The 27541-nt window shown below is 38.7% G+C and overlaps 1 protein-coding gene across 9 annotated transcripts in view; it reads left to right on the top strand.

The window, feature by feature from the left end:
- LOC119861011 (fibronectin type-III domain-containing protein 3A-like) overlaps positions 1 to 26293 on the top strand; it is an 87505-nt gene extending 61212 nt beyond the window's left edge. For 6 of the 9 annotated variants that reach the window (XM_038415340.2, XM_038415343.2, XM_038415341.2 and 3 more), the window contains 16 exons: positions 3712 to 3765; positions 4950 to 5071; positions 5153 to 5327; positions 5761 to 5847; positions 6122 to 6260; positions 7669 to 7737; positions 8027 to 8145; positions 8281 to 8386; positions 9018 to 9193; positions 10002 to 10115; positions 10955 to 11104; positions 11951 to 12231; positions 17707 to 17919; positions 19149 to 19315; positions 21810 to 21931; positions 23728 to 26293. In XM_038415340.2, coding sequence (XP_038271268.1) covers positions 3712 to 3765; positions 4950 to 5071; positions 5153 to 5327; positions 5761 to 5847; positions 6122 to 6260; positions 7669 to 7737; positions 8027 to 8145; positions 8281 to 8386; positions 9018 to 9193; positions 10002 to 10115; positions 10955 to 11104; positions 11951 to 12231; positions 17707 to 17919; positions 19149 to 19315; positions 21810 to 21931; positions 23728 to 24042 — 2409 coding nt within the window. In that variant the 3' untranslated portion in view covers positions 24043 to 26293. Of the gene's footprint in view, positions 1 to 3711; positions 3766 to 4949; positions 5072 to 5152; positions 5328 to 5760; positions 5848 to 6121; positions 6261 to 7668; positions 7738 to 8026; positions 8146 to 8280; positions 8387 to 9017; positions 9194 to 10001; positions 10116 to 10954; positions 11105 to 11950; positions 12232 to 12311; positions 12373 to 17706; positions 17920 to 19148; positions 19316 to 21809; positions 21932 to 23727 lie in introns of those variants that run through there. The other 3 variants (XM_043492682.1, XM_043492684.1, XM_043492683.1) reach the window with 3 other exon arrangements.
- Positions 26294 to 27541: the final 1248 nt, after the last annotated feature.

Consider the following 27541-nt stretch of genomic DNA (forward strand, 5'->3'; position numbering starts at 1 on the left):
CCATGCAATGTATTCTATATAGAAATGTTACAATACATTGTGTGTGTGTTAGGCTGTTGAGTTTTGTAAGGCTATCCCTGTTCATGTACTTGACTGAAAAATGTCTTTGCAATTACATATGGCTCTCTGGTTAATGTAGATTCACGCTCAATAAACATATAGTGTCAACCTGATTTTCAAAAATACATACAAGTGCATAACTCTATTGCAGTTACATATGCTGTCATCACATGAGCAGATGCCCAGTTTGTGAGCACAATTGTGGTAATGTGTAAAGTAAGCAAGTAAAAATCAGAAAATCAGTGTCACAACTCTAGATGAGTTCCCTCTCCTAGATTCATAGATACTAAGGTCAGAAGGGACCATTCTGATCATGTAGTCTGACCTCCTGCACAGCGCAGGCCACAGAATCTCACCCACCCACTCCTACAAAAAACCTCACCTATGTCTGAGCTATTGAAGTCCTTAAATCATGGTTTAAAGACTTCAAGGAGCAGAGAAGCCTCCCTCAAGTCACCCATGCCCCATGCTACAGAGGAAGGCGAAAAACCTCCAGGGCCTCTCCAATCTGCCCTGGAGGAAAATTCCTTCCTGACCCCAAATATGGCGATTAGCTAAACCCTGAGCATATGGGCAAGATTCACCAGCCAGATACCCAGGAAAGAATTTTCTGTAGTAACTCAGATCCCATCCATCTAATATCCCATCTCAGGGGATTAGTCCTATTTACCCTGAATATTTAAAGATCAATTACTTACCTAAATCCCATTATCCCATCATACCATCTCCTCCATAAACTTATCGAGTAGAATCTTAAAACCAGATAGATCTTTTGCCCCCACTGCTTCCCTTGGAAGGCTATTCCAAAACTTCACTCCTCTGATGGTTAGAAACCTTTGTCTAATTTCAAATCTAAACTTCCTGGTGGCCAGTTTATACCCATTTGTTCTTGTGTCCACATTGGTGCTGAGCTGAAATAATTCCTCTCCCTCTCCTGTATTTATCCCTCTGATATATTTATAGAGAGCAATCATATCTCCCCTCAACCTTCTTTTAGTTAGGCTAAACAAGCCAAGCTCCTGAAGTCTCCTTTCATAAGACAAGTTTTCCATTCGTCGGATCATCCTAATAGCCCTTCTCTGTACCTGCTCCAGTTTGAATTCATCCTTTTTAAACATGGGAGACCAGAACTGCACACAGTATTCTAGGTGAGGTCTCACCAGTGCCTTGTATAATGGTACTAAAACCTCCTTATCCCTACTGGAAATGCCTCTCCTGATGCATCCCAAAACCACGTTAGCTTTTTTCACAGCCATATCACATTGGCAGCTCATAATCATCCTATGATCAACCAATACTCCAAGGTCCTTCTCCTCTTCTGTGACTTCTAATTGATGCGTCCCCAGCTTATAACTAAAATTCTTGTTATTAATCCCTAAATGCATAACCTTACACTTCTCACTATTAAATTTCATCCTATTACTATTACTCCAGTTTACAAGGTCATCCAGATCCTCCTGTATAATAGCCCGATCCTTCTCTGAATTGGCAATACCTCCCAGCTTTGTATCATCTGCAAACTTTATTAGCACACTCCCACTTTTTGTGCCAAGGTCAGTAACAAAAAGATTAAATAAGATTGGTCCCAAAACCGATCCCTGAGGAACTCCACTGGTAACCTCCCTCCAACCTGACAGTTCTCCTTTCAGTAGGACCTGTTGCAGTCTCCCCTTTAACCAATTCCTTATCCACCTTTTGATGTTCATATTGATCCCCATCCTCTCCAATTTAACTAATTCCCCATGTGGCACGGTATCAAATGCCTTACTGAAATCTAGGTAAATTAGATCCACTGCATTTCCTTTATCTAAAAAATCTGTTACTTTTTCAAAAAAGGAGATTAGGTTGATTTGGCACGATCTACCTTTTGTAAAACCATGTTGTATTTTGTCCCATTTACCATTGACTTCAATGTCCTTAACTAATTTCTCCTTCAAAATTTTTTCCAGGACCTTGCATACTACAGATGTCAAACTAACTGGCCTGTAGTTACCCGGATCACTTTTTTTTCCTTTCTTAAAAATAGGAACTATATTAGCAATTCTCCAATCATTCGGTACTACTCCTGAGTTTACAGATTCATTAAAAATTCTTGCTAATGGGCTTGCAATTTCAGGTGCCAATTCCTTTAATATTCTTGGATGAAGATTATCTGGGCCCCCCGATTTAGTCCCATTAAGCTGTTTCAGTTTCGCTTCTACCTCCAATATGGGAATATCTACCTCCATATCCTCCTTCCCATTTGTCATGCTACCATTATCCCTAAGATCCTCTTTAGCCTTATTAAAGACTGAGGCAAAGTATTTGTTTAGCTATTGGGCCATGCCTAGATTATCTTTAACCTCCACTTAGTTTTCTTCTTATTTATATGGCTATAGAACCTTTTACTATTGGTTTTAATTCCCTTTGCAAGGTCCAACTCTACTCGACTTTTAGCCTGTCTCACTTGATCCCTACATGTTCTGACCTCAATTAGGTAGCTTTCCTTGCTGATTCCTCCCATCTTCCTCTCCCTGTATGCTTTTTGCTTCTTCTTAATCACCTCTCTAAGATGCTTGGTCTACAACTCCTTCCTATGAAGGACCCAAACAGAACCTTTGGTCCCTCATGCTCTTGGCTTCCTGGGGATGGGCAGAAATGATGCAGTATGTCTCTGGTTCTGGGCATCTAGGCCCACTCTCCAAGTGCAGAATCAAAGAATCAAATTGGACCCTACAGACCAATTGCATTAGGGCCTATGCTCTCCAAAGCTTCCCCAGTAGCTGTTGGGTGGTCCAGAGTTCCACCAAAGCTGTGGACTTTCTGGTTTACCGTTACTCTCTTTGGAAAGTACATGATGTAACACAATAACATAGACTCTGCAAAAGAATTTCTAAACCGACACACATGAGATCTTAGAAAAATAGCACATACCCTTGCATGCAACACCCTGCCTCAGTTTATTCACCCTTCTGAAAGTCCTTTGGGTCCTAGTGTTTTCCAGGGAGTTCAGGATTCTTTTGCACCATTCCTCCTTCTGCCCAGTCTTATCTTCTGGTTTTGGTCTTTCTGTGCATGCTCAAAAGTCCTCCAGCTTATAAGCACGGTTTTGGTCATGAGTTCCAGCAGGAGACCTCGTGCCCCAGTGTTGCTACATTCATGTCTCAGAGGAGGTAATGATGTGATAGGAGTCATTAGCAGAGCAGTAGTCCTTCCAGGGAGGCTCCATTGTCCTGCTAGTGCAAATGTCATCAATTCATGTGGGCATTAATATCTGTCACATTGAATGGCAGAAACCAAATGCCAGTACCCCTCTCCGTAACACAAAAGGTATGATGCAAGTAGATAGTGAAAGACATCCAAAAGTATATAAGCAGAGTTCATAAATCAAACTGGAATTCATACATTCCCAGACTGTCACAATAAGGTCTGAAATGATCCCTGAAAGGGTGCTTAAATACAAGAGTAGTGCGAGGAAAAAGATGATATAGTGTGGACTGTACAGTTAAAATTAGCTTGCATTGTCTTTACTTAGTTATGTCTAAGTAACACAGTTGGAAACCTTATCCTCGGTATTAAAACCTTTCAGTTCAACATCCAAGTGTCTGTGTAAAATGAAACTCTACTTTTAAACCTTTGATCTTCTCTTGTTTTTTTTTTTCTTTATTTCAGTCTTCAAATGATAATGGTTCCAAAATAACTAATTTTCTCTTAGAATGGGATGAGGTAAGCCCTTTATTTTTATGATGGAAAAGTTTGCTTGCAAACATGATTGCTTTGCAGATATGAATGAATATGTGTATTGCTTAAGTAGATACACGCTTTTTTATTGTGCCAATCAATGTATTTTTTTGTGGCTAGCCAACTTTAAAATAACAAACAAAACTTGGGCCAGATCTATAGTACTACAGCTATTTCAAACAGATTCCATTAAATTACTCTGAGAATACACTGTTAAATTGTAAACTGTTGGATTTATTTTATTTTTTTTGCCATCCTAAGTAAAGTTCATAATATATCCATTATTAGTGAACAGAGCATGATGGGTCCATTTCATGAAGACGATCATAAACGTCACTTAAAATTTTGAGAAGTTCTTACTAAAAATGTGTTCTGTAATGACTGGACAAAACGTCAAAGGATTAACATCTTAGTTTGTGTAGGTATCCAAGGGAGTTTGGATGCTTATTGCAACCTTAACTAAGGTTATGTCTACGCTAGAAACAGCTCCTGCTGTGTAATTGACAAGACAGCCAATAGCCAGTGTAAGTAACGCAGACACACTGCATCACCCTAACTACACTGACATAAGCCTTGTGCCTCTGGTGGAGGTGTTTTTTTTATGTCAGTGTAGTAGGGCACTTACATCAACAGGAGGAAGGCTGCAGTGTAGACATTGACATAATTAGGTCAGTGTAAAGCAACTTATGTCAACCTAACTGTGTAGTGTAGACCAGTTCTAAGTCTCAAATTTTTGAGTAGCCCTTCCTGTAATCCTTTAGGTTATTTTCCTCTGCATTCCAAACCCTCTTACCTTGGTCTTTCTAGCTCTAATGACCATCCTTCCACTCCAGGACTTCTGCTATATTGTAGTCTGTCTCCCCTCCTTTCCCCATTAGTGAGACATCTTCAGTTGTAAGTCATTTGTTTCCCTGTTTGGCTGGTATCCATTATTGAAAATGTCAGGCCACTGGCCTTCTGATTTGAAAAGTGGTCTAATGTAAAAAATAAACAGCTTGGATAAGATCACAACCTGCCCATGTGTAATATTTAGGTTTAATGCTTTTATTAAAATTTTGAATTAGTGGAGTAACAGAGGAAGGTGGAGAGCGGAGGAGAGTAAATTTAACCTTAAAAATAGTCCCTATGTAAAAGTTACTTAAGTCTGTTTTTATTTTATTTGTTTAAAGGGAAAGAGTGGAGCCTTCAAAGAATGCTACTATGGGAATCTAAAGCAATACAAACTAACCAAACTTTCTCCTTCTACAAAATACTTGCTCAGATTAGCTGCTAAAAATGACATCGGAATGAGGTAAAATGTGGTGGTGGTTTCTCATTTTAATTTCTCAACAGTCCAAGCTAATGTTACTAACCTTGAAATTTAACTTTTCAGTGGGTTTAGTGAGACAGTGATATATTATACAGCAGGAGTCGTTCCTTCACCACCACTGCCCCCTGAGTTAACTGAAGCAGGAGTAACATGGCTATCATTAAAATGGAGCCCACCTAATGGCATGTTATCAGATGACTCTCTGACTTACACTTTAGATATGGAAGAAGATGATTCTGTAAGTTGGGTTTTCTTAATGTTTTGATGAGTAGTCTGTAATTTTAAGTGTAAATGTAACTCATTAAGATTATCCCAAGTGTAATAATACAAAACATTGCACTACAATTAACAGTTCATAAACACGGTATAATTAATAAAACAGCGTTTCATAAAGTGGAAATGCTGAACTATGTAAAGGCCTATGCTATCTAATGACAAAAAAAAAATCAAGCATAATTGCTGAAGTTGCCATCCTCTTCTGTTTAAGATGTAATTCACCTTATTAGAGACACTTTATATAGTGTAGAACCATATAGACTTGGTAAGAAGTGTCCAAGGGAAATTCAACTGTTTTAATGCTTGAGAAATTGTGGGGACCAATTGCTGCTCTTGTTTTACCAGGAGAGGTTTTTAGTGACTGTATGCCTGTTCTTAATTTCTGTGCTTTACAGGGTTATGGTTTTCAGCCAAAATATAATGGAGAAGAACTCTCATGCACTTTACAAAATCTAAGGAGGAGTACTCCTCATAAGTTTAGGGTATGTGCTAAATTACCTATTTGATTTCCTTTTATTTTTTTTCTGACCAATATTGTATTTCTGAAGCTATTTGCTTGTAGCACTTGTTTGGTGTTTCCTAACCATATACAATAGAAGGCTAACCTAGCTGTAGTAATTTTTCAGTGGGATTACATTTTTATTTTATTATGGTGTCAGAGATGTTTTAAAATAATTGCCTTTCTCTTTGGTCTCTGTTTGCAAATTAGTCTGATATTGTCCATAGCAATCAATATATTGTATTGATTCTTAACAGCTCTGTGCCTGCAACAATGAAGGGAAAAGTATCCCAAGTGAGGTAGTAGAATATAGCACAATTCCTGATAAACCTGGACCACCAAGTAAACCAAGTGTAAAGGGAAAGATCCATTCACACAATGTGAAAGTTACATGGGGTAAGTCAGCTTGTGTTAATTTTGTCTTCCCTTGCTCCTCGGAAGAGAAATGAGCCTATAAGGCAGGGGTGGACAAACTACGGCCCGGGGGCCGCATCTGGCCCACCAGACGTTTTAATCTGGCCCTCGAGCTCTTGCTGGGGAATGGGGTTCGGGGCTTGTCCCGTTCCAGTGCTCCATCCGGGGAGTGGGATCGGGGATTTGTCCTGCTCCACACGGCTCCCAGAAGCAGCAGCATGTCCTCCCTCTGGCTCCTACATGTAGGATCAGCCAGGGGACTCCACACGCTGCCCCCACCCCAAGTGCTTACCCTGCAGCTCCCATTGGTCAGGAACTGTGACCAATGGGAGCTGCAGGGGTGGCGCCTGTGGACAGGCAGTCTGCAGAGCTGCCTGGCTGTGCCTCCACGTAGGAGCCGGGGGGGGGGGGGGCGGGATGCCACTGCTTCTGGGAGCTGCTTGAGGTAAGCGCTGCCCGGAGCCTGTACCCCTGACCTCCTCCCGCACCCCAACCCCCTGCCCCAGCCTGGAGCAACCTCCTGCACCCCCAATGTTGCACCCCCAGCTCCACTCCAGAGCCCACACCCCCTAGCTGGAGCCCTCCTCATCTCTGGCCCCACCCTAGAGCCTGCACCCCCAGCAGAGACCTCCCCACCCCAAACCCCAATTTCATTAGCATTCATGGCCCACCATACAATTTCCATCCCCAGATGTGGCCCTTGGGCCAAAAAGTTTGCCCACCCCTGCTATAAGGTATCAGTAAAACAAATTTAAAATAGCATAGTGAACTGGTCTAAAAATAGACTATAGTCTGTCTCCATGCAGTTCTTTTCTTCAGAGAAACTTTTAGCCTAAATGTAATCTCCTTAAAAATACAAATCTTTCTCCCAATCCCATCTCTTTTCAAAATGCACTAATGACCAGCTATTCCTTCAGAATATATTTACCAACTGAGAGATTATTTGATTACCCTACTCTTAACTTTGAGTGTGACTTCCAAGAAAAGTTGAAATTTACACATTAAAACTTAGTCTTCATATAATATACAAGTAGCAAAAATATTTATTTCATTCAAAAAAGAGTAGCAGAACTTTAGCAGCTGGCCTCTATATCCTCATACTCTTACTGTGGAGCCCAACCCACTTTATTGCTGTTTTAAAATGTGTATAATATTTCATAAAAACAGATTGATAGGACCCTTATATTTTATGCTTTGTCTGAACATGAAGCTTTCATATTTCATCTTTTATTGCAGTATTATTGCAATTCCAGTTTAACTTCCCATATGAGTATATTCCACAATGAAAAATACTCTTCTGAATAGTTGATTAAAAGATGGTACATGAACCTCATGGTTTTTTCTAAACTTTTTTGAAATTCATTGTAACTAAAATGTAACTTTCTTTCAGATCCACCAAAGGATAATGGAGGATCAGACATTTCTAAGTACTTCCTAGAAATTTCAGAAACTTTAATTGGTAAGCAATCATTGAAAAGGCCTAATTCAATTTATTGTTCACTTCTATTTACATGCAAGTGTGAATTGTCATTACTGTAGCAATTAGAATGTTCATTTTGTTATAGATAGGAGTAGTAATTAATTACAGTAAATGCTGTTTATATGCATAATTGAACCAATCCAGGATTCAGTTTTTGTTCTGTGATGTGTGCGCCTTAAATTAATGTATTTGGGGAAAAGTTTAATGTTTTAATGTAACAAAACCTTCCCCATGGATTGTAAATTGATATTTTTTCCTTTTCCCGCAGGAACTAAATGGGAAGTAGTGTATAGTGGTTCCATGAGAGAACATGTGTGTGATCATCTCAAGCCTGGTACTTCATACAAACTGAGAGTTTACTGTGTCAGTAAGGGAGGTGAAAGCCCGGTGAGCCAAAAAGTCACTTGAAAAGAATAAACACACTAGGCCTTGAAAGTAGTTTTATTTCTCCTTTAGTAAAATAATGTTGTGCAGTGTTTCACAACTGTAACTTTAAAATAATATATGTACACTTTTTGCTAGGCTTCTGATGTTCTGACTGTACAAACATCAGCTGTTCCTCCTGGACCTTGCCATGCTCCATGCCTGGTTAGCAAAGCTAAGCCCAGAGAAATAACTCTACAATGGGGTAAGGACCAATGTTTCTGTAGATAGACACTTTCCAGGTTTTGAACATTATAAAAATAGAAGGCTAAAAACAAAAATTATCCCACAAAACTAAAATTGAAATATCAGGAGACACATTCAAAAACTTGAAAGCTTATGTAATTAAACTCAGTCAAAAGGAAAAACTAATGCACAGCTCTTCAGTTATACTTTGTATAGCTTGTGGGGCAGTTGGTATATTACTAAAAGAACTTTAAGGAGCAGCCAGCACAGAAGTTAGGGAACAGTATGCAGTGGTTAGTCTTTACCCTTTACCCGTTTGTAACTGGCAATTGAAAGCAAAAACAAGTTGTTGCTTTTTTATTTTTAGCCCTGTAAAGGGGAGAAGTAAGAGATAGTATGCATAAATGCCCAATCAAAAAGATTGATATGAATCTTTTACTAACTGACAGCTGTGTTTTTTAAAAGGATTAGAGGCTTATGAATTGTTGCAGCTCAGATAGATGCTGAGACCAAACATCTGCAAATTTTTTTTTAGAATTAATCTAACTTATGGTTTCATACAGGCCACCTTGAAACTGTTGTTAAAATAAGAACTGTTTTCTGAAAATAATTACCTGGGTTTTGTATTAATGCAACTTTATATTTCATAGATCCCCCTTCCACAGATGGGGGTTCAGAAGTAATAGAGTATGTTGTAGAAATGGCAAACTCTGAACAAGATGAACACAGACAAGTGTATCAGGGTCAGACGACAGAATGCACAGTGAACAGTCTACTTCCTGGGAGAATGTACTGCTTCTGGATAAGAGCAGGAAATAAAACTGGGGTAATCAATCTCTTTATATAATCAGTTTTTGTTTTGCAAGTAACTATACAGGTACTACAACTAATAAGATAGCTATATATTAGGATCCTGGTGGTGTTTGCAGCATCTCTGTGGCTTTCCATATTAGTCCTATTGAAGGACCAGTTTGCAAAAGCCCTTCTGGCAAAGAGAAGACAGTGAAATTTATGTGCAAGATCATCAGTAGCTCAGAGAATAGTTAGGAGCCCAACAGTCCTTTATGCCTTCCAAAAGTTTCCCCTTATTTTGCAGTTGGAGTTTCATCCCCGTGAACCGATTTCTGTTATGTCCCATCTGGATTTTGCAGATCACTTTAAATTTACAGCATGTGATAGGTAGGGTCAGGGTAGGATAGTGGTAGTGTTGGGCAGAGAGGATTCCTCCAAGCTATACTGGGTTGGAACAAGGGATGGGAGCAATGTTCGTCACAGAAGAGTCCCTCTAGAGCAATGCCACTTGCTTTTGGAAGCAAGGTGTGACTGCAAGGAAAGGAAGATGGGGGGGATGGGGAGGGGAGCCATGCATACACACAAAGTTGAGAGGCTTACCACTGTGCAGAACCCTATGAGTGGGAGCTTTTTGGAGGTTCTGTGTGCACAAAACAAGTTCCGTGTAGCAGCTGCCCGAAAAGCTCCAGTAGGAGTTATGAAGTTAGGTATTGTGATGCAAAATCTTAGTACTATCAAAATAAAATGGCATCTTTTATTTTCTCCAAGCTATCACTGTGCAAATGTGCATTTGTCCTATTTTTCTGTCATTGCTACACTCTTGCAATTGTATTTCCTTCTAGTTTGGCCCTCTCTCTGAAAAAGCAGAGATTTCTACAGCTGCAGGACCTCCTGATCAGTGTAGTACACCTTTGTTAACCTGTAAGGCTGCCACCTGTGTAGTGGTCACTTGGGAGGTAGGTTTTTTAAATTTTTATTATTAAAGCTTTAGAATTTCATGCATCATATGTAGCACAAGTAAATTCACAAAGAGAAGAATTGAGTATATTGATGGAATATTTCAAATGCTTCCCCCATTTCACCAGTACTCAGGCAGAAGTCAGCTTTGAATAATTTTGTTTTGTAAATGTTTTCAGCTACAGAGTTTGTTCTTGTATTGAGAAAATTGAGTGATATTTAAGCCCTTCTCATGGTGTGGGTGACTATTTGCTGTTAGCACATTTTCCTTAAGTAGTGTGAACACCACTGTTACAACTAGTTACTGGAAAACTATGAGACCAGATGGGAATTGCAATCTTTGTGAAGAATGTTCCTGTTTCAGTCAAATGGTGTACTTATAGCCATGCTATTGACTACCTGGAAGGTCTGGGTGTTTATGGAATGGTTTTCAAACTGAAAAACCTCCATTTTGCATGCTACTTATAATAAGTGTTCTGACACCATTGTTTACTAGCATAGTTTCAACAGTAGTGCCTTATGTAAAAAAGCACTACTGACCAAAGTCAGGTGTGCTATAGGGTAGATATGTGCAAACATCTCAGTGCAGTTTTGTCAAATTACTCCTGTTTAATACTTGTATTCCCTGTAGCCAGGAGTGTCATTTGTGTAGTGGTTTGAGGAGGACATATACCCTTTTGGGACTAGGTAGAAACCAGCCAACTCATTTCACTGATAAATTTAGTGAATCCACACTCTTCACTACCCATTCCCCATTGATATAATCTTAAATATATATTTATAATTACAAATCATGAGCTATCTGAAAGCTAATCTTTCACTGACTTGAATTTCCCAGAGTCCTGCATGCAATGGTGCTGAAATTTGTGAATATAGGCTGGACTGGGGACAAATGGAAGGATCAATGCGTATCATATACACTGGCCCTTGTCTGAGCTATGAAGTGAAAGGTCTTACACCTGCAACCACATATTATTGCAGAGTACAGGTATGAGAGGCTTGCTTTTGTATGTCACTTTAAAAATCAAAACCTAAAGATAATTAGCATCTGAATAAGTACTTCAGCTAGAAACTAAGGACAAAGTTCTGGTCCAACTTGTACAGATGCACTGGACGAAGAAAGGATTTGGAGAGCATCTTCTGTCACTCCAACCAAAGTGTGTACACCTAGGAATAGGATACTGTTCGATTAAACACTAGACTAATGTCTTCTGCATCTCTTCAAAGTCCCAGATGGTTGTGGCCAGCCATCTTGGGAACATGTCCAGGCCTGTTACACCCTTATGCCAGATGTCCTTATTGGAAGATGCTCAAGATCTGCAAGCTATTGCTTACTATATTTTTAAGGAACACAACAAAAAATGTTTCAGAACAGAATAATCTGAGTTATCATGAAAGACAGAATGGGATAAACCCATTGTTTCATGTTATCTGTGTGTGTATATAAATCTCCCCTCTGTTTTTTCCACCAAATGCATCTGATGACGTGAGCTGTAGCTCACGAAAGCTTATGCTCTAATAAATTTGTTAGTCTCTAAGGTGCCACAAGTGCTCCTTTTCTTTTTGAGAATACAGACTAACACGGCTGCTACTCTGAACCTGTCAGAATGGTTAAGGACATTCTGTTGCTGTTCTCATTTCTCTTAACCTCTATGTGAGCTGCAAGTACTAAAGTGGAATTTTGCCTTTAGTTCTGGACTGATAAGTTTTCATTATGTTTAGGAAAATGCCATCCTCTTGCAAATTTCTTTAATGAAGCACAAAATCAAAGCAGTTCTCAAAGACAAGATAGAAAAATGTGGACTCCTTGAACACAACAAAATCTCTCTTTCAGGCTGTGAATATAGCTGGAGTTGGATTGTTTGGAGATATTGGTGTGGTAACAACACCAGCATCGGTGCCTGCAGCAGTGTCTGTACTACATCTGCTTGAAGAAGATCAGATGGAAATTCCTTGTCCCTTGTCAACGTGCCTTGCCATTCAGTGGGAGGAACCATGTTGTCATGGGTCAGATGTCATTGGATATAATATAGAATATGGGGAAAAGCAACTTGTAAGTGTTGGTAGAGTTACAAGCCATATTCTGGAGAATCTGCACCCTGACACTTTATACAGGTGATTATTCCTTATTTTATTCTGAAACCAGTCTTGTAGCTATTTAACATACAATGTTCAGGACTATTTTTTCCCTCCAGGTTTTTTGGTCTCCTAGTCCACTTCATTAAGGTGAACACGCTGTAAGCCAGTGTGTGCATTTATGTAATGGGTTGTTTTTAGAGTGGTTGACTTTTTAAGAAAAAAAAAAAACAAAAAAAAAAACCCAGAAAGTGAAGACACTGAGTCCAGGAGCCCTAAAATACAGCATATATTGAATTGGTATGTTGCTGAGGTCACAGCAGAATGAAAAGAGACAGGCAAATATCTAGATTTTTTTTTTCTATTTTTCTACAACTTTATTAGTAAACACAAAATGCAGAAGCCTGATAAAGTGAGTCTTTTTAACCTATTCCCTCCTGTGATGGAATCCATTCTAGCTACTTTCTCTAATGTTATGGGGGATCCTGGGATTCTACCCCAACAAACTAAATCAGGACAATTGAAGAGGTCGCCAGGTCCACTGGTTTTAAGGAAACCAGTGTGTAAGTGATTTCCTCTTTTATGCCAAGAGCAGCATTTTCCTGTATTTAGCAGAGCCCTGTGGTTAATTATCTAGAAATCGGTTAAGTAACTCCAAACACCAGATTTGAATATCTAATTTTCATATATTTGTCCCCTTAACTACGTTCTTGTCACACTAATGCCACCCTCCTCCACCAGCTCATACCCCACTGCCTCAGAAGTTGACAATATAATTGCAGAAAGAAAAAGAAAGAAAGAGAAAGAAAGAAAGAAAAACTTCACAGAAAATCAGGGCAGAAACAAATGGAACATGATTGCGGGTTGAACCCAACATGCAAATATAGCAGTGAAGATTAAATTCATAACTTTGATAGATACTAATAATCATGGACTGATTAGAAAACCTGGATTTATGTCTTATAACAATCCATAACCCATTAATAACCCCTCCTAGCTGCCTTCTCTCCTGCCCTTCCTCCAGCTCCCCAGTGACTGGAGGGGTATTAACGGGCCACTTAACACATATTGCAAGGGATCATTCAAAATTAACTACTTACGCTAAACAAGCTTTTCCACCTTCTGTTTAGCTGTGACACTCCTAGGGCATGGCTACGCTTGCAGATGTAGAGCGCTGAGAGTTAAACCAGCCCTCGGAGACCGCAGCAGAGAAAGCGCTGCCTGTCAGCTGCAAGCACACTGGTGTGGCCACATTTGTGGCTCTTGCAGCAGCATTGGGAGCAGTGCATTTTGGGCAGCTATCCCACAGAGCACCTCTTCCCATTCTGGCGCTATGGTTTGTGGGAAGGTGGTGTGGGGTGCAGTGCATTCTGGGTCCTGCAGATGCATCTCTTTGCATCCCAGCAATCCCTGTGCTTCCATCCACATTTGGTGCCATCTTTCCACATTTTTTGTTCTGCGTGCTCTGTCTTCCTTTTCGGTCTGCGGGAATGATAACTTGTGAGGAATATGCCAATGGGTCTCGCCAGCATGTCATGAATTGCAGACGAATTACTCGTTAAGCTAGTACATGTCACAGACCTGAAGAAGAGCTCTGTGTAGCTTGAAAGTTTGTCTGTCTCTCCAATAAAAGATATGACCTCCCTTGTGTCTCTTATACCTGGGACTGACATGGCTACAGCAACACTGCATCCAGTTGTTCTGTCATTCATCTCTATTACCCATGTACCAGCTGCAGCTACAATCAAATGGATCCTGAGAACTCTTTAAGCTCCTGGGAGGGCAAAAAGCCATCTTTGGTATGATTGCCACTGTGATGATCAGCTAATCAGTGAAGATGGCCTGTGTACCCAGTTACTATGGCATCCTCAACCAGGCAGTGGCAGTCCATTGCCATTGTAGTCCCCTCCTCATAAGATCCACCACCTGCACCTGGAGAACTGGAAGCTAGTGAGATTGGCCTAAATTCTTATTTACTGCTACAACCCAGCCATTTTGTCTTATTCAGTTGCAAGACTGAGCTGAACTCTTACACTGAGTGTGGTCCGTTTTTCAGTTTACTGATTTCCCCATCCCCCAATCCTTACAGTGCTGAATAACTTTTAAAAAATATCAGAGCTGTGATAGTGGACAGCATGGTAACATTGTTTTAATTGAACTTTAATTTAATTTGGCCATTAGCATTCCAGATACAAGGAAATGTTACCAAGTGCAAACTGTACTCTGGCTATTAAAGAAACAGTATGGATCCCTTGATCAAACTAGTAGTCCCCATCTAGCCCTGTTTGGCTCATGACAGCAGCCAGTAGCAAATGTTTCAGAGGAAGGTGGACGATTATGGAATTGCCTGCCAATGATGGAGTTTCTTCCTAACTCCATGAGTTTAGTGTTTTGATTTGTGCCCTAAAACATCTTTAAAAACAGAAACCCCCTCTTTTGAATCTGACTAAGCACTTTAGCATCCATGATATTTGGTAACAATGAATTTTAAAAGCTAATTTGGATTTCCTTCAAATCAGCTTTAAATCTGTTGCCTCTTCTGTTAATGAAATAGCGAACAGGAGCAACTGAGTGACCTTCTATATACTATGATTTGTGTGTTCATCTGTCATGTCCCATCTGTCATTTCTAAACAGTACCAGTCTGTTCAAGTTCTCTTAATATGAAAGTCTTTCCATGCCCCTAATCTTTTTGTCACCCTTCCCTGAACTTTATTTCTACTGTCTTTTTGAGGTAGGTGTGTAGAACTGGGGATCCTAAGTGCTACAATACAAATAGAGCTGAACAGGGCATTCTAGGTGAAGGCATACCACTGACTTCACAAAGGTATCATAATGTCATCTTTTTTTGTCCCATTCCTTGTGTATCCTTCGTTTACTTTTTTGGTTGCCAGGAGACAAGTGGCAGAGGCTTCAATGAGCTGTCCATAGGACATCAGGTAGCTTTCGTGAGAGGTTGCAGTTAAGTCCAGCAAAGTCTACCACTAGTTCAAATTCTGCCTTTCAGGATTGAAGCGCTTTAAATAACCCTTTGTGGTTTCAGTTAGCTGGTTTTATTTTTTTTTATAAATTAGTTTTTCCTTCTTGGTAAAGAATGCATTGAAAATCTGTATTAAAATATTTAAGTCCATCTTCAATTATAGTGCAAAATATCATTGATTTGGTTATATAGTTTTTCTATTATTGGTAGTGTTTCCAGAATGCCAGAAGTATGGTAGGTGTTTCTACAACGCTGGTCGTGGACCTTGGCCTGAAAAGCTTGGACACCTTAAAAACCAAGATGTTTCCTTTTTTGTTTTGTCCGTATAATTATGTACTTCTGTCTTAACAATAAAACAAATAACACTTTGAATTCTGGAACTGATCTTTCATAACTGTGGCTTTATTAGTCACAAAATATCTGTGTTTTTGCTAGAAGCTTCCACAGAATGCTAAGAAATGTCCACATATAAGTAGTAAATCTCTGCCACAAAGAGCTCACAATCAAAGAAGACAAGCAACATCTCAAGAATAAATCATGCCAAACCAAACTAATTTCCTTCTTTGACAGGATTACTAACCTAGTAGATGGGCCGGGGGGAGACGACAGCAGACGTGATATATCTTGATTTTTAGTAGGCTTTTGAGACACTTCCATGTGACATTCTCATAAGCAAATTAGGGAAATGTGGCCTAGATGAAATTACAATAAAGTGGGTGCACAACTAATTGAAAGACTGTACTCAGAGTAGTTATCAATGGTTTGCTGTCAAAGTGGGAGGGTATATCTAATAGGGCTCCAAGGGGTCGCTCCTGTGTGAGATACCATTCAATATTTTCATTAATGACTTGAATAATGGAGTGGAGATTATGCTTTTTAAATTTGCTGGTGACACCAAGCAGGAGGGGTTTAAGGACAAGATTAGAATTCAAAATGACTTTGACAAATTGAAGAGCTGATCTGAAATCAGCAAGATGATATTCAGTAAACACAGGTGCAGAGTGCTTCACTTAGGAAGGAAAAATCAAATGCACACCTACAAAACAAGGAATAAGTGTCTATGGTAGTAGCACTGCTGAGAAGAATCGGGATTATGAAAGATCACAAACTGAGTATGAGCCAACAATGTGATGCAATTGCAAAAAAGCTAATATTCTGGAATGCATTAACAGGAGTGTCAGATGTAAGACGCAGGAGGTAATTGTTCTGTTCTACTTATCACTGGTGAGGTCTCAGCTGGAGTACTCTGTCCAGTTTTGGGCACCACATTTTAAGAAATATGCGGCCAAAGTAGAGAGAGCACAGGAGAGCAACAAAAATGATAAAAGGTTTAGAAGACCTGACCTATGAAGAAAGGTTAAAAAAAAAAAATTGGGTATTTTTAGTCTTGAGAAAAGAAGACTGAGCGGGGGACCTGATGACAGACCTCAAATGTTAAGGGCTATTATAAATAGGACAGTGATCAATTGTTCTCCATGTCCTACTGAAGGTAGCACAAGAAGTAATGGTCTTAATCTGCAGCAAGGGAGATTTAGGTTTAATATTTGGGAAATACTTTCTAACTATAAGGATAGTTAAGTACTGAAATAGGCTTCCAAAGGAGATTGTGGAATTCTTGTCATTGGAGTGTTTTAAGAACAGGTTAGATAAACACCTGTCAAGGATGGTCTCAGGGGTTGGACTTAGAGAATCTCTCGGTCTCTTCCAGCCCTATATTTCTGTGATTCTATATGAAGGGATAAAATTAAATTCTGTATACTTTGTGCATTGTAAACGTAAATTCTGTTTTTTTTAAATACACATCTATATGTAACTGCCCTTCAATCTATTTTAAAAATTAATAGGCTAATAAAGGTTAAAATATCACATCTGTAGGTTAACCTGTAAAACTCAAATGGGGGAGGGGAGGGAATATCATAGTCACGGCTATCATTCTGTCCTTAGTCATCAGATTGTGCCTATGTTTTACAGTTTATTAGATGCTTTACTAGAGAGGGAAGGAAAATTGCCAGCTGAACTGAAATAGGGTGAATTAAGGCAAATTTCCTTGCTTTTTGTTTTAAGATTACATCATAACCTGCTTTAACTCTGAACTCTTAAAAATATTGTAACTTGCATGGTTTACCTTCATGAACAGCAGCAACTGTGCTTCCATTCTGCACTACTTCTCAGTATTATTTATGCATTATTCAGCCTTATTCTATGCAAAATCCCACTGAAAACCTTGTAGTATTTGTCTCACTTGTATTCCAAATATAAGCTCAACTTGAAAGAGATCTTAACTCTTAAACTCCCCCCCCCCCCATCAACTCTGAAATCTCTAACTGTAGCTTTATACCTTTTGTGGTGTTTGGTTCTTTGCAGATGACAATTGACATTTTGCTTCATTGCAAAATATTATCAGGGGCTTGTATAAGATTATTTCAGTACATCAGTAATTGAAATTTACAATCAGTAAAATATTGTATTTTAGTATATTATTTAACCTAGTCGTTGTAAATTAACAAACCTTTTTTCCTCCTCTCTCGCTTGAAGAATTAGAATACAGGCCATAAACAACTTTGGAGTTGGTCCTTTCAATCATTCCATTAAAGCCAAAACAAAACCACTACCTCCTGACCCGCCTCATCTTGAATGTGTGGTCTTCAGCTACCAGAGCCTTAAACTGAAATGGGGTGAAGGTCTTGGTAGAGCTTTAATTACCAATCCTATGCAGTTCAACTTGCAGATGGAGGATAGGTTTGGCAGGTGAGATCATTACTCTACAATTTGGAACATTCAGAAGCCTGCTAATGTTTTACGGCTTCATGTCCTGTTTTGTAGTCCACTGTGATCTTATCAAGTTAATGGGTATGAAATCAGGTAATCTTATTCGGATGTATATCATAAAACTATTCATTTCCTCAGTTCTGTTAGTGGATATGGTTTATTGGATGACAAAAAATGGAAAGATGATCAAGAGTGTTAAGGCCCCCCCCCCGTGCTTTATAAATTGCATTTGTATGTTTCCTTAAAACTCTTTATGGTGGAATCAGATATTCAGTTTCATTTTCCAGTGGAAAAGCTAAATTGGGTGTATCTGATTCATTGTATGGCATGAGAAATTAATACTTAGCACTTGCGTAACATCTTTATTCAAGAACAGTGGTTCTCAAACTTTTGTACTGGTAACCCCTTTCATATAGCAAGCCTCTGTGTGACACCCTCCCCCATAAATTAAAAACACTTTAAAAATATATTTAACACCATTATAAAGCCTGGAGGCAAAGTAAAGTTTGGGTGGAGGCAGACAGTTCGTGCCCTCCCCCCCATGTAATAACCTCGTAACCCCCTGAGGGATCCCAACTACCAGTTTGAGAACCCCAATCAAGAAAGTTATGAATTGTTACATTGTAATAACGTAATACATTAACCTATAAGTATACTGTCAGTTTTCTGTATTTAAAAATATCTCTTCTAATATTAAAGGTTTAGTGTACGTAATCGACAAATAGGGTGAACAATTCTTTTTTAATTCTAAGATTATAAAAGTGTATGAACCTTTCTCCCCCCACCTCCAGAAGTTCTCAGTTCCTCTAACTTAAAATTTTGAGAGTTTGGGAAAGAGAGTGCATGACTAACCATGTGTAACAAACTTCCTGTGTAATGTTCCAGCCTAGTGCAAATCTAGATTTAATGATAATTCCCATAAAATGAGTGGGGGGAAAAAGGTATTGGCACTCCCTGGTGCTGACAACTCAGTGTTGTTGTTATGAATGACACTAATACACATAATGAACTCTTTATTGCAATAAAAGAGGTCTGTTTGGTCTAACATTTGTGTAACAAACTTAAGGTAAAAGTCACCATTTTTGTAATAAAATTTTACAAAAGTCTTTCACCCATCACACACTTTTCAGTGTTAAAACATTAACATAAATTAGTTTGTGTAGTTCTAACGTGTACTTATTTAAAAAAAAAATTTTTTTTTTTTTTAGATTTGTTACTGTTTATAGTGGACCTTGTCATACGTACAAGGTGCAGCGACTCAGTGAATCCACTACATACTATTTTAAAATCCAGGCATACAATGATGCTGGAGAAGGGGAGTTTTCTGAAGTTTATGCTTTCACTACAACCAAATCTCCACCAGCATCTCTTAAAGGTGAGCATACAGCATCCTAAGAGGAGCTGTTGTTCTAGTGTGTAAAAATCAACAGTAGCATACCTGTTCTGTATATTCCCTCTGAAGCACTTGATGTTGGCCACTGTCGGAAGACAGGATACTGGGCTATATGGACCTTTGGTCTCACCCAATATGGCCCTTCTTATATTTGATATTAAAAGCAGATTCTTTCCCCTATCTAGCCTCTTTGTCAAACACAGGCAGTACAGATGGGCTGGATACTGTGACTGTATCTGGCCAGCTAAGAATTCCCCTACTGGGACGAAGCATTCTGTAGGTATAAAACCAGTGTAGCCAGCTCCTGCACCACCATCCTCCCAGCCCTGGCATTGAGGGCATGCTCCTCCAATTCTCTGCTGGTATATAGTTTCCTGGGGACCATTGCCAGCTGATATAGGTTAGAGTGGCCCATTGGAAAGTGAGAAGAGAAAATAAACACATCAAATATTCTTCACTCTAAATGAGAACTTTAAAGGGCCACACAAAAGCAGCTCAGTCTGACAGTCAGAATATTACCTATCTTGTAGGAAAGAATACAATTATGAAGACTTGTTTGACTATATATAACTCCCAACTGGGAGATGCGAGGACCTACATACTGTTCCTCCCTAGTTACTTGAAGGTAATTACTGAATAATTCTCTGACCAGAAAGACATTAGTTTTGGAATCCACCATTTCAGCATAACAAGCAATTTTGAAGTCCTCCTCAGATCTGTTTACAGAAATGTAACCTAAATGAGAAGAGAATATTTGACATAAACAAAACTCTAGAAAAGTAGAATCTTATAACTACTTTGCACATAAAAGTAAGCGTCATCTGATTTAGGGCTGGTCTACTCTGAAAACTTACATTGACATAGCTGTTTGTCTCAGGGGTGTGAAAATTATCTATGCCAACCTAAACCCTGGTGTAGACAGTACTAGTGCTTCTGTCAACCTAGCTACCCCCTCTTGGGAAGGTGGATTAATTCCAGCAATGAGAACCCCTCCTGTTGCTGTAGTGAGTGTCTGTCTATACTGAAGCGCTATAGCTGTACCTCTGTAGCATTTTGTGTGTAGACATACTCTTAGTGGAAAAAAAAATATGAACAAAGTATAAGATATGAGGACCTATATCCTCTAGATTGCTTTGACTAACTCTTTTGACTTTTTAAGAGTTTTCAAGAGTACATTTGAAAAGGAGAAAGCATTTTTAGTTTGAAAGTAAAGCAGTTGCCTGAGTTCTGCCTGAAAGACACTAGGTGCCCACTTGTTTAAATGGTTCAGAGGCTGCTTACTTAGAAATTTCTAAGTATGTAAATTACAGTGACTCAGGTTCACAACTCACTCGCACTTTTGTCCATCCTAACTGGATATCACTCAAAAACAAGAATGTTATTGAAAGAATAGTTCTCTATTCCCAAAGGTACTAATACAATCAGTTTGCAAGTAAAAAGTTTTTTAAAGTGCTAGTTCTACAAACTCGCCCTCTTCCCAAAGCTTTGTCCATATTAATGTGAGAGTTGCAATGTGACTAAAGGTGTGTGGTTTTTTTTTTAGCTGACACAAACTTGTGTGGACACTTATTTCATTTTACATTATGCTTATTTTGATTTAGGTTAAACATTATATAAAACCAGTTTAAAGTAAACCAAAATAAGCCATTTTAAAATAAAGTAAGCGTGTCTGCACAGGTGTTTGCAGCAGTTTAAAACAGTTTTACAAAAGATCTAAGTGAGACAGGTGCAACTTTCCCATGTAGATGATGCCTAGGATAACTTCACACCTATTAATGCATTAGCGAATACATGTTAACACCACTGAAAAGTACACTGCCTGATCTACACTAGACTTTTGAAATGTGTATGTTGGAGTATTTTTGCTAACACAAGGTAACATCACACTTTTAAATGCTGGTCTAGAGACAGTTTGTTTAATCTGGCACATCACCAATGATTAAAGATTGTTCAGGCCAAATTATGTTTTCAGAAGCACCTTTGCATCCCCCTTAAGTCTTGCAACAGAGTTGCACAGTATCTGAGAGCATAATTTGGCCTGCAAAACCTTTCATTGTTGAGATATGCAAAATGGAAAGGATCCTGACCTCAGCCTCAGTTTTGGGGCTAACAGTTTAAAAAAAAAAAAAAATCTTTCACTACCAAATTGTAAGGAAGTTGTATGTGGAAAAATTGACACAAAGCATAATGGGCTTCCGTATTAAATCTTTACTAAGATACTTGGAGAGTACCACAGATCTGAATATCCCTCCTGAGCCTGTTTAACAGCCCCATTGAGAATCACTTCTTCATTAGTGGGGTGGCTGGGTTACTAAAGCCATGTCCTTAGTCATGTAAAAAAGGGATTACAGTGTTTTCAGGTTAACCATGAAAAAATAAGTTTTTTTTTTTTTTCTTTAAAAAAAAAAATACAAAAAAAAATGAAGAAAAATTTTTTGAAAGCATGTGCATGGTTTCTTTTCTTTTTTTTCCCCAGCACCCAAAGTAAATCAGGTGGGCGAAAACATCTGTGAAATCACATGGGAGCCTCTACAGTCAATGAAAGGAGATTCCATTGTTTACATTCTTCAACTTGCCAGTGGGAGGGAGGTTGATCAGGTAACTTTAAAATTTCATTTGCTATTTTTAAAAAAATTATTGTAAGGAATTTTTTGTTTTTTAGATCAAGTCTCTGAATGTTACTAAAGCCATGTCTACATTTGCGAGCTTGCAGCGGCATCAATGCAGCTGTGCTGCTGTAAGATAGCTCATGTAGCTGCTCTGTGCTGACCTCATAAAACCATCTCAATGAGTGGCGGTAGCAGCTCTCCTACTCACATAGTACTGTGCACACTACCACTTATGCCAGCGAAATGTATGTCACTCGGGTGTGGATTTTTTTGCACCCCGAGCGTCGTAGATTTTGCCGACATAAGTAGTGTAGACATGGCCTTAGGCTGATTAGATTTTAAATTGTTCTAATACATACTGCCTTTGCTCAGCTATCTTCAAATTGAATGCACTCAAAGTAATAAATTTGAATCAGTTACTCTAATTTGTAAATTTTTAATGAGACCATAAGAGGCACAGAATTAAAGCAGTGTATTTCACCTAGGAGGTTAGACAGAAATGATACGGGTTTTTTCCCAGAGGGAGGGGGTGGAACATGACGAGTTCTGTTTACACAGTTGTGAACATAGTGGTTTGTAAGTACCAATTCTGAAATGACAAACTTAAGACTCTTGGTTTTTAGACTTGCCCAACTCTCTTGTGCACACTTTCTTGACCACTATTAAAACCAGGCTCTATAAACCATCCTCCGTCCCTCAGTATGGATTTTTAACCTGGAAAAAGTCTGCGTTGCATTTTATTTTTAAACAAACTGCCTCAAACTTTTAAACTGTTGTGAACAGTTTTAACGATTACAACTGGGGCAGCTCGGCCTCAAAAGGCTCTTTCCAATTTTTATGCATATCTTCATGTATCACTGTCATGCATGAAGCTTTATGATAGTAGTAGTGACACCATTGTAAATGCTGAATGCCTTATGTCACTGAAAACCTCAAATAGGTTTTGAACAGGGTAATTTTCAAAAAACTAGAATTGTTTCTGCTCCATCTCATATGTAAAGAACCTCCTATCGACCTGAGTGTACCACCATGCACAGGAGCAGCCTCGTTATTTGGGATAAGGTTAATGAGATTTTTTAGCATATGTGCCAATCTTAACAGGCCCTTCACAAATCTGGCCCCCCCTCCTTATCCCAGTGTAAACTGGCTGGCTCTCACTCCTTACCCGTCTGTCCACTTTTTCGGCAAACAACTTTGTGCTTTCTTGTACTCTATCCCTTAGGTAGGAGCACTCTGTCAGCACTGATTTGTAAAGCCACTGCCATAATCTCCTCCCAAACTCCACTTGTACTATGAAATGAGTCAAATAGTAGAGGCAAGGTTGAAGAACAGTTGGGGATTTGATGTTTATGTGGGAGAGGGATAACTGTTTTATTCCCCTACCTATCCCCAGCACTTCATTTGTTGCTTATCTTAAATTGTAAACTCTGGGACAGGTGCTGTCTTCGTTTAGGATGGTCCTAGTGCACTGTCGGCACTACCTATGGTTGTAGTTTTTTCAGAGGCCAGGCTTGCAGGGACAGCAAATAATTTGTCATCTGTAGGGGAACATTCGTGGCAAGTTTTCACTCCTAGTTCTTTCTCACATTTTAAAGACTGTTCGCTAGGAAACACTTTAGAAATAAAAGCAGAGATTCTTTTATTTCTGGGACCCTCAAATTGGATGCATGGGGAGGGCTTCCCAGACCCTTGCAGGCCTTCTCTGCTTGCACTGACTATTGTGTCTATTGCTAGATACTGGGAAAGTGAAATAGATGAGCAATTTGTTTGCTCTTTATTATTTAGGTATACAAGGGATCAGAGACTTCATTCCGTTTCACAAACTTTCAGACAAACTGTGAATATCGGTTCAGAGTCTGTGCTGGCCGCCAGTATCAAGATTCTACTGGATTACAAGAACTGTATGGACCTTACAGTCCCAGTACAGTATTCTCATCTCAAAAACAAGAGTTGGTTCCCCAGTGTACTGATTCTACAGCTAAATTTGCAAAGATTAAGAAGACATTAAGTGATGAGCAGTTTGCTTTTCTTCTTCTTGTGGGATTTGCAATGGTTGCTATTTTGTTTGCTTTTGTTATTCAGTACTTTGTAATCAAGTAGATTGTTTAAAGCCTAGTCGCTATTCAGCTTTTTATGACAGTTATTCTGGGTATTTATGTTGGTTAATTCTAAATAACATCCTAGCTGGAAATGATTGTATAAGACATACACACGTTTCCATCTTTGCTGCTGACTGACATTGAGACTGGGTTGGCAGAACCTTTCCAAATAAAGAACACAAAACTGACATAGAAGGGGTAATCCTGGGTCTTCTGTAATCGGGGTTAGCTGTTAATAAAACAGCAAATAACTGCCTTACAGCACAGTCTCTCTCTATCAAAGCATAGGCCCTTTGGCCAGTTAGAGAAAAGGTGTTATAAAAGTCTTTTGAAGTACAACTAAGCAAGTGGTAGTGGATCAGCAACTTTTAATCAAGTATTGTTATAGTTTGGTATACATGAAATACAGCAGCAAAAATGCTTGAGCTTAGAACAGTACTGTACTGCAGAACATTGCTAGAGCAAACCACATTTAATATACTGTAGAAGGAAAACAAAATATGATATTACTACTTTACAGTTATTTTAATGTTTGGGTTTCAAGTGTTACAGTAGAGGTGCCAGCATTTTTAGAATTTTAATTAAAAATGCTAGAGGAATGTAATGTACATACAGAGTGACTGCATTTGTATGTAATATTGCAAATTGGTCCTCTTTTGTACTTTATATTTCTGAATGAAATGCTTTCAGCAGTTGGTAAACAACTGTTGGCCCAATCCACATTTTCATTCTCAGTGCCTGAGAGAACAGTAATTTCCTGTGCATCTGATTAAATCTTTTCAGCATTTTCAGAGAAGGCACAGATTTTGTCTTTAAGGAGAAAGAGAGTGCATTTATGATAAATGTTTCACTATTGGCTCAAACTGAGCAAATGTTTTTGTACTATTCTTAACCTAAAAATAAAAAAGTTCAGACTGCTTTTGGATGCTCTTCTATCCTTATCTGAATTATCAAACAACTATACATGAAATATTTGTAGGCAACATTTATACAATGTTTTAAATTAATTGCTATCACAATTGTGGCAGTTCACATTCCATTGTGGTGATGGTGAGAATTTTCAGTTTGCTTTGAAACTTTTCCAAAACTTGTCATGCATGTCTTGACTGTGCGTTGAGGAATATTTTTGGTGGATACTATGCACTACATATGACTGTTCCTTGTCAAACATATTATTTAGATATCTGAAGAGAAGTCTGACAGCTATTTTCTTTACATCAACTGTTTTGAAAGCTGGAAGCCACAAATTTAGACATTTGTTTCAGAATGGGTTGTCTTATTAATTTTGGCATTAAAAACATGCTATAGAATGTTACAGATTTAACACACTTTGCAAACGCTACAGCTACATTTCATGTACATCGGGACAGTGCACTTGCATGTGGGATAGTACTGTTGGGTACAAGCTAATTCTTTCAAAGAATAAAACATCTTAAGGATGTTTCTCCTATGGCTGTTAATAAGTTAGTTTGAGGCATTGTGTTGCATTTCAAATGTGGAAATCCTAAATTATGACATAGTATCAGTTAATATTCTTAAAAATAGATCTATGGTGCAATCTGAAATTAACCTTTTCAAAAATGTACTCTTCATTTTGTACTCTATTTATTTTGATTAAAAAATCCTGGAAAATGTATGTCTGAATGTATTGTTCTACTTGTAGCAGAACTTTAAGTTAATCATTTATATCATGGAAGTCTCTCTCTTCAGTGTTGGAAAGAGTTTTATACAGATATTAGTGTCTTTAGTTTGCCCAAGTTTACAAATATGCCTTCATTTCCTTTCATATTTTACTTTTAGAAAACAATAGACTGCCTTCAGCAAATTTCTTTTGCCAAGGGATTTTTTTGTTTAACTCTTAGATAAACAGAGCAAATCATTTAGTGATTTATTTGGCAATAGCATTTCTGATATATTTTTAAAATAATAAAGTAGGCTTTCAGAATAAATATTAACCAAAATCATGACTTCCTAGAAAATTAAAATAAAATGCTTCTGAATTGCCACAAAATGTTCATATTTCCAGGAAATATACTGGAAAGTATAGTGTAATGTAGATTTTATATTGACGGTTATACATTCCAGATTGATGTACCCTAGTGGCATTAACAAATTAGGTATCTTCATTTTTCTTGCATTGTAATTTTGAGATATTTCAAACTTGTTAAAGCTGCATTACATTACTAAATTGTAACTATGAAATAGATAATATATTTAATACAGCCAATAAAAATACAAGTTTTCAAATTTGATTATATGTATTTGTGTGTTTGTGAAGAAGAAAATAACTTCCTTCTGGGGCAATCCTGTTATCTGTATAGTATGTAGTTTAGGATGAAGGAAAAGGCAACATGGAATTAGGGTTGCTTTATAGCATTAGTGGGGCTATATCATCTTAAACCTACAGATGAGAAGGGTGCTCAGGAAGTTCCAAGATGAAACTTGTGTGCTTCCAAAGGTGCTGTCTCCATGTGGGAGGAGGTTTGTGGAGGGGATGTAGTTTCCTACAGCACAGATTTCCCAAGTTCCACAGGCAATGACCAGTCCTTCTGTACTGCTAACCATGCCCTCCTCTATTGCTTTAGTAGGGATTGTGCTGCCATTTGTTGCCCTCCCTTCTTCCAGTGCAGTGGAAAGAGCGGGACTCCAGTAGTTAATTCCAGTGGGTTCATTAACTCCTGGGAATCATCTAAAGGAAACTCATTGAAATTGTGTAGATCAACTGTTCCCTAGCTCTGCCCAGCCACGATATGTCCAGGAAGGGAGACAGGATTATACCAGATTGCCTCACTTCCTTTCGCTCAAACTATTTTTGGCCCAATTGCAATGGAATTTCCACTGCTTTGATTTCAGTGTTCCATCCAGTGGAGAATACAGCCTTAAAGAATTAGCCCTCCACCCCTTTTCCTATGCAAGGTTACAGGACATGCATGAAGGACAAAAAATAAACCTTACAATCTATTAATGAAATGAGTGAACTCGGGGATGCTGTTCTGTTTGCTATAAGCCAATGGAGACCCTCCTTTGGAACCACTGTGTACTAGTCTTCATAACGCCATTTCTAGTTATTCAGATGAGAAGAAGCATGTATGACTAACAGTGGTGATTGAAAATGGTCTCATTGAGATCAACATTTTGAAAAGGAAAGTGGCATTGAGCGATGTGATCTAGAACCACGCCAGTGGTGTGTGAAGTGACATGGCCTGTTTTTCCCTGGTAGGTGGTTGTGCTCTGTGTCACAACAACATAAACAACTTCTCGTGAAATGGTGACAGAGCAACAAAGCAGGATTGCTTGATTGTTTGACATAACCCTGATTTCCACCAGGGAAAATAGACTCCATCCTCTCTCTACCCATCAAAGTCCTTTGCCTTTAATGCAAGTGCAGTAATCTGGCTGTCCAAACAGTATAATTTCATTAGCCCCTACTTGAGGATGGCCTTGAGGTTAAGGAACTGGTGCGAGAGTTGGGTTCCATCCCTATCTGTCACAAACTTCTT

The sequence above is a fragment of the Dermochelys coriacea genome, chromosome 9, assembly GCF_009764565.3.
Source record: "Dermochelys coriacea isolate rDerCor1 chromosome 9, rDerCor1.pri.v4, whole genome shotgun sequence".
Taxonomy (NCBI): Eukaryota; Metazoa; Chordata; order Testudines; family Dermochelyidae; genus Dermochelys; species Dermochelys coriacea.